Below are 16129 nucleotides of genomic sequence, written 5' to 3'. Positions count from 1 at the left end.
TGATGGTAAGGATATCAATTATATATCCCTTTTCCTTGTTTCCCTACGAGCAAGTGCGACCATATTCAAGAACATACATTTGTATGGATAACTGGTCGCTATATCACATCCTTAATGATCACAGTGATCTAACGGAGCAAACAAATCTAATTACATTTTTTACTTCTTAAAATATATCAGAAATATGGGATAAATGTTTACACTTATATTTCTTCAAAGTAAAATTCAGTAAGTCATGGCCCCCTTCATGTCACCTGCAAAGAATTCTGCTCTCCTCACTTTAACAGCACAGATTGGTTTGAAGTTATCTGACTTCGTAGAAATGGAATGATACGTTATCTGTTCTTTCTTCCATGTCTTTTAATTTTTTTTTTTGCTAACCATTATATTTGTGAGATGCGTCCACGTTGTGTGCAGTCAAGGTTCAGTCATTTTAATTTCTGTTAAGCATTCCACCATTGCATGAATCTAACACTGTTCACTTGCCTACTCTAGGGTTAAAGAACAGTGGGGTATTTTCCATTTGTTTGTGGCCAGGAACATTTTTGCACATGTCTTTTGCTGAACACATCTATGTTTTTAAAAAAACAATTTTATTTTTTAGGCCTACTGTGAAGTTTGAACTCACAGCCCCGAGACCAAGAGCTGCACGTTCTACCAACATAGCCAGCCAGGTGCCCCTGAACACGTCTATTTTTGATGAACAAGTACCTAAAAATAGAGCTGCTGGATGGGTGCATCTGTTCAGCAGTCTTCCACAGCGGTTGTACCGGATGGTAGCCTCCCATCCCACCCCTGCACAACGTGCAAGTTCTTTACAGTATTGCTATTTTTTGTTTGTTTGTTTATGTATGTATGTATGTATGTATGTATTTGCGATATTCTGCTGGGTATGAAGTGGTATCACATTGTGCTTTTCTTTTTTTTTTTTAAATTTTTTTTTTCAACGTTTATTTCTTTTTGGGACAGAGAGAGACAGAGCATGAACGGGGGAGGGGCAGAGAGAGAGGGAGACACAGAATCGGAAACAGGCTCCAGGCTCTCAGCCATCAGCCCAGAGCCCGACGCGGGGCTCGAACTCAAGGACCGCGAGATCGTGACCTGGCTGAAGTCGGAGGCTTAACCGACTGAGCCACCCAGGCGCCCCAAACACATTGTGCTTTTCACTTGCACTTCCCTCCTGATTACTGAGGTTGAACTACTTTTCCTGTATTTGTCGACCATTTGGATATCATCTTAACGTGAAGTGCTATGGCAAGTCTTTTATCCATGCTCCGTGGTCTACCTAGTTCTGATTATTTGTAAGAGTTTTTAACATTATCTGTAAAAAAAAGTCTCTGGTGAGTTAGGTATTGTAAAATTCTGTATTCCTGCTCTGGTAGCTTACCTTTTATTTAATGTTCATAAGGTGCTTGATAAGCATACTTTCCTACGTTTTTGTGGTTATAATTTTTCAAGTTTTTTTTTACTTTAAGTAGTGGTTTGGTTCTTTAAAAAAATTTTTTTTTCAGTTTGATTATTGGGGTTTTTTTTGGTATGTTTTGTGCGTTTTTTTGTTGTTTTATTTTTTTGTTTTATGGTGGGGGTTGTATCCTGTTTAAGAAATCTATCCTGGTGGCCTTAGTCCCTCTCTTCATCCCTTGCCTGGCATCCTCAGCCCCTTTCTCTATTGCCTGGTGGCTCATGTGGCCAAGCCCACTAAGTGCACAGGCAAGGCGTGTGCTTATCCACTCTGCTGTGCTCAGGTAGGCGTCCAAGGCAGAATCCTCAAGGCCCTTGGGTCACTCTGTATGCTTAGCTACTTGATCTAGCCTGCTTGAACTAGTGTTCCAGCCATATGCCAAATCTTTTTCTAGAATTTAGTTGTTTTGACCTCAACAATCATAACATTCTTTGACAGGCTGCTGTGTGCCAGGTGCTGAGGGTACAGCAGGGAATAGACGAACACACACTCCACAAAAGCTGATAGTCCAGGGCAGGAGCCAGCTACTAAACATTAATCCTATCAACAAAATGTTCAAATAACCACTGTATTGTAAAGAGAGGGAGCGTCCTGTGTTAGGGATGGAGCGGCATGGCCTGGAAGGAAGGGCCGTTGGAATCATCAGCATCCCCCGTACTGAAGGACATTTTATTTTCCAGAGATTATTCTTACCATGTAAAATGCTGTTTCGTAGTCCAGCGATTCTCTTCCCTAACGTCTGCTTATATTCAAAAACGTTCTCTCAGATTATGGCTTTAGAAGCTTAACAAAACATGGTAGTAAGTGGAAAGTATGCCGTTCCCTTCTCTGGGGCCCAGCTTTTAATTATTTTGGTCCTGGTGAGGTAGTGGAACTGGAAGCAAACCAAGTGGCGGGTCAGCCAGCCAGACCACTTGGCACCTGAAAAGTCCCCCAAGGCGAAAGCAATAGAGAATGACTTTGTATAGATGGCAAGAGACGGACGACTAAGTGGGCAGGTATCAGGACAAAGTTTAGTGGAAACTCTTGAAACACGACAGTTCAATTCAACAGAAGAAAAGACATTCTGATGAGGATGACGATTGATCGATTTAAAATCTTTAGCAGACTGGAACTTCATGGAACAATTTTATGACAGACAATACTTGGCAGGAGTTAAGGTTGGAGTAAATATTTTCTTTGGTTATTGCCTGTATGCCTTTTAAAAATAAACTTGTGCCAAAATAGATATAAATAAAGGGGGAGAAATAAAGAAATGATATCTATGTCTGCCCTAAGATCACAACTGTATTTGCCCATATTTTCTTTTAGGAGATTTATGGCTTTACTTTCACAGTTATATTCATGACCACCCAAAATTGTCACGGTGTGAAGTAAAGAACCAAGATTCCTTTTTTTCCCATGTACATATCCAAGTGACCTGGTGCCTTTTATTGAAAGGACCTTCGTCTCCCCCCTTGCTCTGTAGTGTGTCAGTTTGTCATAAATCAATTGATCGTGCCTGCTTGGGGCTTATTACCTGACTCTCAATTGTTAACCTTTAGTCCATTTGGTTTCCTACACAAATACCACACTATCTTATTTACTGAAGATTCATAACGGGTCTTGATATGTGGCCATGTAGTTCTTTGGTTTTGCTCCGCTCCTCCCTTATCCCCTTCATCCCCCCTCCATCTCTCTCCTCCCTCATCTTAGAGATTACTCTTACAACTTTTGATCCCTTACATTCCATATGAATTGTAGAATCAGCTTATCATTTGTTTAAATCAACATGCTACTGATTTTCATTATGATGCAATGTATCCATAGGTCAGTTAAGGAGGCGTTGACATTCATACGACATGATGAAGAAGGAGTTGTTCTGGGGTCTTCTCCACCCTGGTAGAGGCAGAATGTTCCTAGGCATACTCCCCTAAGTAATAGATTCAGGATCCCGTACTTTAGATGGAAATTCTTTGACACTGTTGGTTTGCAACACTCCTGGTAGCTTCCCAGCTATAATGGGAAACTGACCCCTCTACGAGGAGGCCAGGGAGAGACAGAAGAGGCAGACCCCTCCGGATGGGTGGTTTTAATAAGCAAAGGGAACTGACATATGAGTACTGTCCTGGGTGGCGGGAAGACAGATGGATCCCTGTACCTTCCCACCAAATCTTTAGTTTATAAAGAGGTCTAAACTGGTTTCAGTCGCATATACCATGCAGGTGTTCTCAACACCACATCACTATTTCAAGGATATGTCCTTCAAGCAGCCTGGAGGAGTGAGAAAGGGAGAGAGGAACCCACATTCCAAGGACAGGGGAGGCAGGGGAGCCTTCGAGGGTACGGGTCCAGCTCATAGGCAAACTGGTGGTCCCCTCGTTCCGATGATGTTCCCCGAAAGGTACAATGGAAGGAGCTTAGGATTTGAATCTGATCTGGGTTCAGAATCTGACACGACCACTGAGGAGAAAGGTTTGGGGGAGATTTACTAGGTCTTTCCCAGTTAGGTTCCTCATCTGTTACATGTAGCTATAACACCTACGTCATATTTTTATTTGAAGAAATTAAATGCAATGATTTATGTAGACGTTGGAACATGATAAGCAGAAGTGCTTTCTAAAAAAATAATCTTCTGTTAAACTATTGAAATCACCTCTTTTATCTGACATCCTCAGGGTTTATTATAGTTCTTCATAAAATGAAGCAACTGTATGGTGTGTTTATCCACTTTCCTTTCTCTCCAGGGAAGGAAATTGAATTGTGTGCTGTCATCAATATTACAGACGGATGCACTTATTTCTGAGTCACTTATTTCTGAGGAATGTTCCTCTTTAGTTTTGAGAGCTAAGCACTTTGGTTGTTGCATGCTTCATTTGCACTTACCTCAATTCAGCTGGGCGGCGTAGGTCATTTTCAGACATTTCCCAGTGCTTATGATCCTCTGTGGATGAATATCTGTGTATCTTTAAATGACAAATATACACAGCTGGTCCAAGAGGGAACACACGAAATTCAGGTTGGTAACTTCTTCTGTGCCCTTGGCAGAGACTAAAAGAAATAAGCTGAGTGAAAGACTAAGGCAGTGATTAATGGACCAGTCTTCACCCAGATAGCTATTAATAAGCTAAGTCTGGAAATGAACAAATATGCCTTCTACGATATAGAAGTTAGTGCTTTAGTTAGAAATACAATGCTAGGCTGGAAGCTCCTTCACTCCGATCCAGTGCCATTGAGAAAGTCTTGAATTTGTCGCGACCTTCTGTCCATTTATCACGCTTGATCCTCTCCCACTTAATTTTCCATGCGCGCTTTATCTTGGCTGTAAACACCACGCTGAGAAATTTCCCTTGACTCTCCAAATGGCGTAACCCCACAATTGATTAAACTTGGCATCATAGATACTCAAGGAAACTTCAATACTGAGGGAATAATTGCTGTTTTGACTATATTTTTGTCTTTTCACAAGGTAGACTTGCAAGCTTTTTCTATTCCAATTAGGCTCTGACGGGTGTAGAAATAAAATTGAACTACACATCTTTCTTATTCCTGCCTTTCTACCAGGAATTCACACCAGTGCATGAAGACAGGACACAGCAGGAAGATGGCATAGAGCAGCACCTCGCCCTCATCCCTGAAGAAACGGCCACACATCCCTTACCATTTTCCTCGTTTATCTAGAATTCTCCAAGAGAAATGTTGTCTGTATGTAGACAACAAGCCACCAAGTGCCCCCCACAAAACTGAGAAACTCTCGGGGTCACATCTGTAAATCCTCATGGAATCCGAGAGAACATTCATGTCAGGCTCATATCATTCTCCCAAGACCTGGAGCTTTATTGGAGCCCCATCAGATCCTGCCCAGTACCGGGTGTACTTAATTCTGCCCCTCCCCTTTAGTGACTCAGACTTACTTTTGGTTCGGGCATCAATTTCCTACTGACTTAGAGCTTCACTTCAGCCTCATTCGGGGCATCTGAGAACACTGGGTCGCGGTGCACGATCTCTGAGACTCTTCACCATGTACCCCAGGTTGCAGGGAATTTTCCCAGCACTGTGTCTCCTTGGGGTCCTGTCTCTACTGCAGTGCCCATTTGTCCTGTGCGGTGAGTACACACATGATAAGGAAAGGGGGCGAGTTGAAACCAAGGTATGGAAAATAATTCCTGGTTAAGAATTAGTTACATATAATCGTATGACAATAATTCAGTACAATTTTGGACAAGAACCATGAAGTATGTATTGAGAAATATATTTAAAAATTTTTAGTCCTTCAGATACAGTCCATGGTAACTCAGAACACATAATATAACAAATCTAAGAGCAACCCATCTGGTCACAAAAATCTTTTAATTTTAATTTAATTAATTAATTAGTTAATTACTTTTTTACAAACAGTGCCATGACACACACTGTTTCTTTTTAAAAATTTTTAATGGTTATTTATTATTGAGAGACAGAGAGTGAGCAGGGAAGGGGCAGAGAGAGAGGGAGACACAGAATCCGAAGCAGGCTCCAGGCTCTGAGCTGTCAGCACAGAGCCCGACGCGGGGCTTGAACTCAAAAAACCGCGAGATCATGACCTGAGCTGAAGTCAGACGCTTAACGACTGAGCCACCCAGGCGCCCCTTAATTTTTATATTAATGTATTATATTTAAATGGATGCTGTTCAATTCTTTAAGAATTTCAGTCTTTCACAGGTTTCATTATTTTTCTATGGCATTAATAACTGAGTAGAAAACTTTTGCCAACCAGAAAGTAAAATTTTATATTATCACAAACAATGAGCGAATTTATCAGAGTAAGATTACAAGGCCCTGTATACACTGAAAACATTATATAAGTGCAAGATATCGTATTGCAGGTCAGGGAATAATTGTCCCTAACCACTGAGTGTTTTTTTAGTTTGTAAGTGGAAATATGCCAATAAAAGTAACATTTCTTATTCATCTGCCTATACAATCTCTTATTTATTTATTTTTTTTTAATTTTTTTTTTCAACGTTTATTTATTTTTGGGACAGAGAGAGACAGAGCATGAACGGGGGAGGGGCAGAGAGAGAGGGAGACACAGAATCGGAAACAGGCTCCAGGCTCCGAGCCATCAGCCCAGAGCCCGACGCGGGGCTCGAACTCACGGACCGCGAGATCGTGACCTGGCTGAAGTCGGACGCTTAACCGACTGCGCCACCCAGGCGCCCCTACAATCTCTTATTTAAAAGAAAGGATTTCTAAGACTATTTTAAATATTTACATCTGTGTCCCTTAAACCATTTGTCAGAGCATTTAACATAGAGCATTTTGCACAGAATGACAAAATCATTCAACAGAGAAGAAATTTCCCCAAGAACTATGTCTTTTTCAATGGAGACTATGTTTTCTATTTACATGATGTTGGGTGTTTTCCAAATTCTGATGATACAAGGATTACCTGCCAAGCAGAAGAATGTGGAGGTCCAAGGTGCCCTCTTGTCATCCTTTGTCAAGATTAATTTCTCGAGCCCCAGAGTGATCCCGTGCTGTTCCGGCTTTAGGAATGTTCCTAAGAGTACAGAATAACTTCAGAGTTTTTTTGTAAGCAGAGTACTGAAGCATTTTAGTTGGGAAGTTTTTTACCTCATCACAGTGGCAGGTATTTTAAGAGAAATTTCAGTGTTAGGTAGAGAAGTTCATGTATCCTGGGTGATTCTCCTCGGTTGGAAATTGAAATGGCTGCCTCTGTTGTTCTTCCAAAGCTCAGCCACACTCCCAACGCTGTCATTGTTTTCCATGAGCGCCATTACCTTGGTCTTCCTGGCCTCCTCTTCCTTTACAAAACAGTGAAGGTAGATTATGTCCAGCAAGTCACTGAGACCTGCCACAATACCTTTAGATTTTTCTGGATTTTCTACCCCACCTTTCTTCTGGTCCATGTTCAGGATAACATACACTGCAATCTGTCTCATTTCGGTCTCTGAGCTTGCCTTCTTCCTCATTTTTCAGTACCAACTTATTGCTGCTGTAAACCTTTGCTCACATTCTCGCTCCAAGACAAAATTCCTGCCTGTATCTCATCCATCCAAGCAACTTTTATCCAAAACGTAAGAAATACTTCCAGCCTCCCTTAGAAAGTGTTACCCTATGTTTTCTCCCTTGGCTCTCTCTGTCTCTCTCTCTCTTTTTTTCTTTTTTATACCTATCTTGTTGGCATTGCTTGTCTTTGGACACATTTTTGTAAACTGACTGAAGTTGTGGTTTTGCTAATTATGTGGTTATGACTTATTTTCCAGGGCTTAGGTTTGAAAGCTGAGAAAGTGGGGTCACATGCTTTTATATACCCTGTAAGTCACATGCTTTTATATCATCCTAAGAGTATGAGGACCTCAGACAAGTTATTTTTTTAGTATGTATTTATTTTTGAGAGAAAGAGAGAGAGACAGAGAGAGACAGAGAGAGAGCGTGGGGGGCAGGGAGGAGTACAGAGAGATTGAAAGACAGAGGATCCGAAGTGGGTGGAGCACTGACAGCAGTGAGCCTGATGCAGGTCTCAAACTCACAGACTGTGAGGTCAAGACCTGAGCCAAAATTAAGAGGTGGACACTTAATTGACTGAGCCACCCAGGCACCCTGAAACATAATAAATTTCTACATATTAATGTTGTGTTCTATGACTGTTCTGAATGTATTAGTTCTGATAGGTTTTTGGTGGAGTCTTTAGGATTTTCTATGTATAGTATCAGGTCCTATGCAAATAGTGATCGTTTTATTTCTTCCTTACCATTTGGATGCCTCTTATTTTTTTTTTCTTGTCTGATTGCTGCAGCTAGTACTTCCAGTCCTATGTTGAATAAAAGTGGCAAGAGTGGGCATCTTTGTCTTGTTCTTGGTCTTAGAGGAAATGATTTCAGTTTTTTGCCATGATCATTATGATGAAAAACTATGGTTTTTCATATGTGACCTTATCATGTTGAGGTATGTTTCCTCTAAACCCACTTTGTTGAAACTTTTGGTCATGAATGGGTGTTGTATTTTGTCAAATGCTTTTTCTGCATGTTTTGAAAGGATCATATTATCTTAAAATTTTTCCTCTTATTTGTTTGATGTATCACATTCCTTGACTTGCAAATATTGAACCATACTTCCATCCCTGGTATAAATCCCACTTGATTATATTGGATGGTCCTGTTAATGTATTGGTGAATTTGGTTTGTTAATATTTTGTTGAGGAATTTTGCATCTGTGTTCATTAGGATTATTGCCTACATTTTTCTTTTTTTGTGGTGTCTTTTTCTGGCTTTGGTATCAAGGTAATGCTGTCCCTGTAGAATGAACTTGGAATTTTTCCTTCTTCTCCTTTTTTCAGAATAGTTCGAGAATAGATATTAACTCTTCTTTATTTTTTTAAACATAATTTATTGTCAAATTGACTTCCATATAACACCCAGTGCTCATCCCAGCAAGTGTCCTCCTCAATGCCCATCATCCACTTTCCCCTCTCCTCTACCCCCCATCAACCCTCAGTTTGTTTATTAACTCTTCTTTAAACGTTTGGTAGAATTCATCTGTGAATAGTGAAGCTACCAGGTTTGGGGCTTTTGTTTGTTGGAAATTTGAAAACCTACTTTAAACTCATATTTATTTTACCCGTTAGAGTCTTATTGATTTAATTCTTTAGTAAAGGATATTTTTTAACCATTTAAAAGTCAGAAGTGAGGGGCACCTGGGGGTTCAATCAATTAGGCATTTGACTCTTGATTTCAGCTCAGGTCATGATCTCAAGGTTTGTGAGATAAGGCAACAATGAACCTGCTTGGGATTCTCTCTTCCCCTGCCTCTCTTCCCCTCCCTGGCTCATTCTCTCTCTCTCTCCCTCTCTCTCTCTTTCTTAATATAAATGAATAAACCACTGCACTTGCGTGGTTCAGGTCATGATCTCGTGGTCCGTGAGTTCAAGCCCCACATCGGGCTTTGTGCTGACAGCTTGGAGCCTGGAGCCTGCTTCAGATTTTGGATTCTGTGTTTCCCTTTCTCTCTGCTCCTCCCTCTCTTTTGCTCTGTCTCTTTCTCTGTCTCTTTCAAAAATAAATAAACGTTAAAAAAAATTTTAAAACATAAATGAATAAACTTAAAATAAAGAAATTATTAAAAAATAAATAAAAAGCAGAAGTGAAATGGAATTTATTTCACTGAAATAATAGAATTACTTCTGAAATAATCAGAAAGTCTGATTCAGTGTGGAATTGCACTCATGACTTAAATACAAGTATTTTATACAGTATTACCTAAATATTAATGTTATAATTTAGAAAACATATCAGTTTTGGATATTTTTATTGTAATTTATAAATAAATGAGTGGTGAGAGTATTTGAGTATGCCCAAAAGATCCCGATTGTAGTGCTAGTCAATCTCCTCATGTGAAGAATAGGACATCTTAATTTGCTCTGATATTTTCTCTTACCTCAAACTATATCAAGTTCTACCTTAAAGTAGTTCTACTAATGAATAAGAAATCATATCTTTATATCAGCTCTTATTGCATTAAAATTAAAGACCTTAATAGCTCTTTCTCTTAAATTTGGCATCAAAAAAGAAAACTCCCGGCCATATGCAATAATTTAAATGTTTTTCTGTGCATTAGTTGTCAGGTGGCTATAAACTTTTAAGGACAGTTTTCCTCCTGTTACTGAGGCAGCGTAAGTTATTAGCGGGGTTAGTAATGCTGTGACCCTAGTGAAAACACAAAGTGATGGGTGTCATTTGTCATTGCTTTTGAATACTTCTGAAAATTTACATTTTCATAGAGGTTTCATCCCACTTCTCGTTTTGGAGGCTCTTAATGAAATTATTAGTTGGAGGGAAATGACTGGGTTGGAGTCCTTTAGCAATCAGGGGCAGGGAGAGCAGATCCAAGTGTCTCTGGCACCCTCCTCTGTTTCTCCAATTTCTCTTCAGTGGCGACATCTTCGGAAGGTGGAGATGAGCTTATTATCCATAGGAACTCCATTGAAGTGATTTTACTAACCTTTAGTCTCACTTTTAATTTTTTAGAGGTATGTTGCCCAACACCAGAGCTGAAGAATGGCAAAATCAATGAACAGAGATCTAGTTCTGTCAGTAGCTGTGATTTTTTCAATGGAGACACAATTTTATATACGTGTCATGAGAAATACCAGTTTGAAGCTAGATGTCAAGCAGATGGCAAGTGGTATCCCAAGACACCAACATGTGATGAGAGTAAGAGCTTTGGATTTGTGTTATTTTAGATGTTTCTTTGTATCAAAGCGATGGAGATTATTAAGGGAAGGTTTGAAATTCGCTAAAAGATTTTGTATACCCTGCACATTTTGGAGTGGATAAATTTGTTAAAGAGCACTGCCCACCCCCTATCCAACTTTCCTCCCCCCCATCCCCCATTGTTTATTCCCATCCTCTTGACCTTGCTTCTTTGCTTTGCTTTGCTTCACTTTGCTTTTCTGAATCAGGAAATCGGCCCCATGTAATAGATCAGCTGGACTTTTCAATTATTGCCTTGTTTCTCTTGGTATTTTTGTCTTTTCTTGCCTTCTTTCTGATCCATATGCCTTAATCTGCAGTTCAATACCCACTCAAACCTATTTGAAACCATCTTTCTAAACTTGCTTCCTTTCTTCCTCAAACTTCCCTCTTTCCTTCTGCTGTCTCTTCGTTCACCTTCAGACTCTGCTCAGTGTGAAATGTCTACCTCTCCATCACCAAAAGCACTTAGGTGAAGGGTCCCAAGCACAGGAGCCTCTGTCCCTGTGAATTGCAATCCATCACCTTCCCAGGATGCGGATGCGTTCACCCACCTGGCAACTCTTCAAACCATGTACTCCTAAGATTTTATGGAGGCTTACCCTCTGTAGCATGATCAATTATTGGCACTGCTTCCCCCTTCTTTGGAGAGGAGAGTGGGGCTGAAAAATTCCATGCTTTATCCATGGCTTGGTCTTTCTGGTGACCGGTTCCCAACCAGGAGCCACTGAAAGTTGCCTCAGTAGAACAAAAGATGTTCTTAGGGCTCTCAGCACTTAGCAATTTACAAGGGTTTAGGAAGTCTGCATCAGAAACTGGGACAGATATCTATCTATCTATCTATCTATCTATCATCTATCTCTCTATCTCTCTATCATCTATTGATCTATCATCTAGTTCTAGATATCTATATATATGTGACATCATGCTAGATTCTTCTTGTCCATGATGTCATATGTATATCTATAATTAGACCTAGATGACATATCTCTCTATCTACACGTTAGCTTTTCTTGCCCATACAGCAGAATTAACATGATGCCATTGATATACTAGATCAGTGTGGATGTCCAGATAGTTGTAGTATCTTCAGGCTCTATTATGACGGGGGCAGGTGATTAATCATACCCAGGTCTAAAACTACAAATGTGTGATTTGATCATTTCATGTGTATGCTGTTTTTTGACCCTTTTTTTTTCCCGATTAGGATGAAAAGAAGGCATTAGCTAAACCAGTGACCCCATTTACCTGAGGATAACTAAATCTACTTTAGCAAAGATGCCCCATGTGAAATGAGATGAAAATGTTCAGTTTTCAATACTTTACTGTAATTTCCCAGAACCCTAATTTTCCTGGTAGACAGATTGGGGAAGTAAATGTCAATACAATGGGAACGTAGCTTTTGTTCTTCAAGAGTGGCACCAATTTTCCCATTTCCACTTTCCCCTTGGTATATGATATATTTTTTAATATAGTGTCTTTGCTTCAGGGGGAGTGGTAGGACAGTATCAGTAGTTTCTATTTGATTTCTTGAACATGACTTGTCCTACCCCATAGACTAGGAACTCGACATGGGGTTTGGACCAAGTATTAATTTTATTTATTCCCATTATACTTTTGAAGATATTGGCAATGACCATCAAGTGGTCTAATGAGGGGGTCCATGGTGGTTCCTCAGCCTGAGGCTTATAGGAGGGCAGCCCAGGTCTTGGGTTTGGCTAAGTGATCCTATGGGCAGAGAGGACGACAGGACACAATGAAGCCGCCTACAAACCACGCAGATTCTGGGGTAAGCTATATTTTACATTTTATAAGCTCATGCCCTGTCACTTTTATCTCTTACCATCAAGGCTGTGATTTTCCTCCTACCATTGACCATGGATATTATGTACGAACTCAAGCATTCAGTGTATTCGCTCTTACGGAGGTGATATATAAATGTGACAAAGGATACACTCTGGTTGGTGAAGCTCGACTCTCTTGCAGTTCTTCAGGCTGGTCTCCTGCAGCCCCTCAATGTAAAGGTAACTCCTGCTCCCTTTCCAGTCAGGTGGGTGGAAATGTCACAAAAGCACCGAGAGTACAGCTTCTTCCTGCCAGGGGCAGCACAGAAACATTTGATGTGGTTGACTTGAAATCATTACTGTGTTCCGGATGCAAACATTACAAAGGGGCGACATTAACATCAACCTCCCCAGGCTTTCTCCCAGTCATAAATCTCAGCCCGATTCCCACTTTCAAGAAATATTCTGCAGGTGCAACATTTGATATATGGCCTGTGGCAAAATTTTCACTGAAGCTTGCTCTGGCATGAACGTGGGCTCTCATGGGCTAATTCCAAACATCACAAAGTGGCAAGTCCTTCCATCAGAGCCCCGTGCAAAGGCACTCCCTGCCCACGATGCAGGCTGCATGTGACCATCCGTAGTGGGGACAGGACGAGTCCAGATTGGCTCTGATTTTTACATGCCCACAGGTTACTAACACTTTGCCGTCAGCAACTGCGGGGATTATTTGTCACCACAGGCTCCGTTGCACACAGGGGGCAATAGGAGAAGAGGGTGTCAGATACCCAGAAGTACTGAGTCCTAACTTGACTTTTTCTAGACTATAGAATACCTAGTGTCTTGCTGGGACCGAGATGGGAGGGATATTGCTTTGAATCCTGAGAACCTGGGGTCGCATGCTTTTATATAGCCTATCATGTGACCTATCATGTTTACATGTATGAAGAGCTCAGACAAGTTTTTTGTTTTTAACATGTTTATTTATTTTTGAGAGAGAGAGCGGGAGAGGGAGAGGCAGAGAGAAAGGGAGACAGAGGATCCGAAGCAGGTTCTGTAGTGACAGCAGAAAATCCTATGCGGGGTTGAACTCCTGAACCCTGAGATCATGACCTGAGTCCAATTCGGACATTTAACCAACTGAGCCACCCAGGTGCCCCTCAGACAAGTTTCTTAACCTGTCTACATCTCACCTTTCCCCTAGTAAAATGGGACTAATAACAGTCCTCCCTTCACAGAGCTGAGAAAATCACATAAAATGCTTAGCTCGAGTCTGATATGTGGTCAGTGCGCAACAAAAATGCTAACGAATATTATTGCTACCGAATAAAAGATAAAGCAATTAGCAGCACCCACGATAGTTAAATCTTATAATCCTAGCCTGTTGTCGTGTCCTTTTCTTAGATTCATGGATTCCTTGAAACCATGTTTTCTTTGTAGTTTTCTGTCTGAAACCGGAAATAGCCCACGGAAAGCTGTCCGTGGATAAGACTGAATACGTTCAAGCTGAAAATGTCAACATCCAGTGTGACTCTGGCTATAAGTTGGTCGGTCCCCAAAGCATCACTTGCTCAGAGAGCACAACCTGGGACCCCGAGGTACCCAAGTGTGAGTGGGTAAGTGGCACAGTTCAAGGAAAGTTCCAGTCCTATCAAACCCTAAAAATGGTGCCTCTCCACAAGCGCTGTCCCAGCCAGCAATGGTGAGATCTGACTTGTCAGGATTCACTCCTGAGTCCCTCCAAGGAACTCTTTTTTATCTTGAAGCACTGTGGTCCCTTAGGAGTGACAAGTTTTCCTCTCTCACTGGAGATAGGAAAACCTGAGCCCCTTAGGGAGAAGAGGGTGTCGGATGCCCGCAACACTGAGACCCAATTTGACTTCTTCTAGACTATCTAATATTCTGTGTTCCATTTCTGGATGGTCTCAGAAACAGCCTCTGTCTTCACAGAGGCCCCTTGTGAAGCTGTCTGAGAACCCGTCCCTATTCATCTAGGGAGGACTAAGTTGGGGCCCGAGGTGTTTTCTGTTTTTCCTGCTCACCTGCAAGTTCTGGGCTTCGCCTTGGCCCTGAGCCTGTAGCCTTGTCATTGTCAGCAGATCCCACCTCCCCCACCCTTCTGATTTGGAGAGAAACCACTCAACCACACTCAACACCTATGTCTCTTTTAGGTTGTCCCTGAAGGCTGTGAACATATGCTCGCAGGCAGGAAGGTCATGCAGTGTCTCCCCAACCCTGAGGATCTGAAAATATCCCTGGAGATGTATAAATTGTCGTTAGAGATTGAACTACTGGAATTGCAAAAAGACAACGCAAGAAAAACAACTGTGGACCCCCCACTGTAATTTCTCCCAAAAGAGGGAAAAACACGCTGCCTTCAATTCAACGCAGATCACTTCAGCTTACCAATGCTCCTGTCCCCTTTGCACCATCATTCATAGTAATAAATGTCTAGAAAGGAAAATTTGTTCACATTTAGTGCTTTGAGACTATAGAATTATTGATCATCTCGTGGCTCATGTTTTTGCTTTCTTGGACACCAAGTGCCCATTATTCTTTCAAGTAAAAAATTGACGTATCAGAAACAATTTTGTCTGTGTGGTCATTACAACTCTGTCTTTAATGAGGAACCTGAACAAACCCATTGCTTAAAGTTACACACTCACTTCGTTGTAAGGGCCTTGGACATGGATGTGGGCTCACAGAAAAGCATTTCTCCAACTTGCCTCACCGCACAGTTTCCCATGTGCAAGTCAGTCAGCATCTAGATGAAATGTTGATGCACCCTCAAATCCTCGTCCACTCTCCCCCCTTTGAAGGGAGTCAGGTCCTTTACCAAACCCCATGAACCTGGCCTCTGCCTCTCTAATGCTGCCCCTCAACTTCTACCTGACACGAATGGGATTTGTGTTTGTGTCCGAACCTCTTTATTCCATTTTTAGGGAAGAAACGCTGAAAGGCTGCCGAATGTGAGGCCCACATGATGGCCACCTGTGTGTTCCCAAGTCCACCATCTGGTTTGGCCCCGTTGTCCTTAATGGAAATGTAATGCCGCGGCCTGAGCAACTATCCCATACGTGAGGAGAAACCCCCATCAATCACCTGTATATCTTGGGGCATCCTGGAGGCTGTTGTTCCTTCTCTCACCACCTCCTCCGACGCCTGCATCCTCTGAAATCTCTCCTTCAGCGAGTCTCTTCTCTAGGGGAACGTTGGCCTCTTTGCTTCAATTTCCCCAAATGTACTCTGCAGAGGCACTGGTGTCCCACAGGCTTTCACTGAACTTTACATGTCCCAGATGGGCTGGAACTGCGAGAGAAACCCACTTGGCCTGGAAGGTTCCACCGAGGGTCCTGGAAGCCATTCGTCTGCCCCAGCCTCGGGGAACCCAGGAGATGTTTATTCTGGATTTCATCTTAGACAGAGGTTTGTGGGTGACTAATTTCCGTGGAAGGTGGCCCCAGAAAGCACGGTGAGCGAGTGGGTAGCGGGATGAGAAGATGAGAAAGGGAACACAGCGAAGAAGGGAGCTTTCTCGGGGTGTCGACTGAGGCTGCAGACAGGTGTGCAGATCTGAGACTGTTCTCTGAGAGCCTGTGGATCACAATTCTGCAGAGTCCTTCCAGGGATGAGGACCCGGAACGTTTGTC

The 16129-nt window shown here is 41.8% G+C and overlaps 1 protein-coding gene across 2 annotated transcripts; it reads left to right on the top strand.

The window, feature by feature from the left end:
- Positions 1 to 5361: 5361 nt before the first annotated feature.
- Positions 5362 to 15067, top strand: LOC122476560 (apolipoprotein R-like). Of its 2 annotated transcripts, XM_043569399.1 has the most exons (5): positions 5362 to 5547; positions 10471 to 10656; positions 12546 to 12719; positions 13920 to 14095; positions 14651 to 15067. In XM_043569399.1, the coding sequence occupies exons 1-5, from the start codon at positions 5463 to 5465 to the stop codon at positions 14822 to 14824; spliced, it is 795 nt and encodes a 264-aa protein (XP_043425334.1). In that variant the 5' UTR covers positions 5362 to 5462; the 3' UTR covers positions 14825 to 15067. The 2 variants fall into 2 exon arrangements, with proteins under 2 accessions (XP_043425334.1, XP_043425335.1); XM_043569400.1 differs by lacking the exon at positions 10471 to 10656.
- Positions 15068 to 16129: the final 1062 nt, after the last annotated feature.

Source organism: Prionailurus bengalensis, chromosome E4 (genome assembly GCF_016509475.1).
Source record: "Prionailurus bengalensis isolate Pbe53 chromosome E4, Fcat_Pben_1.1_paternal_pri, whole genome shotgun sequence".
In the NCBI taxonomy this organism is placed as follows: Eukaryota; Metazoa; Chordata; class Mammalia; order Carnivora; family Felidae; genus Prionailurus; species Prionailurus bengalensis.
Note: the sequence above shows the minus strand (reverse complement) of the source record. Positions and strands in the feature narration are given on the sequence as shown.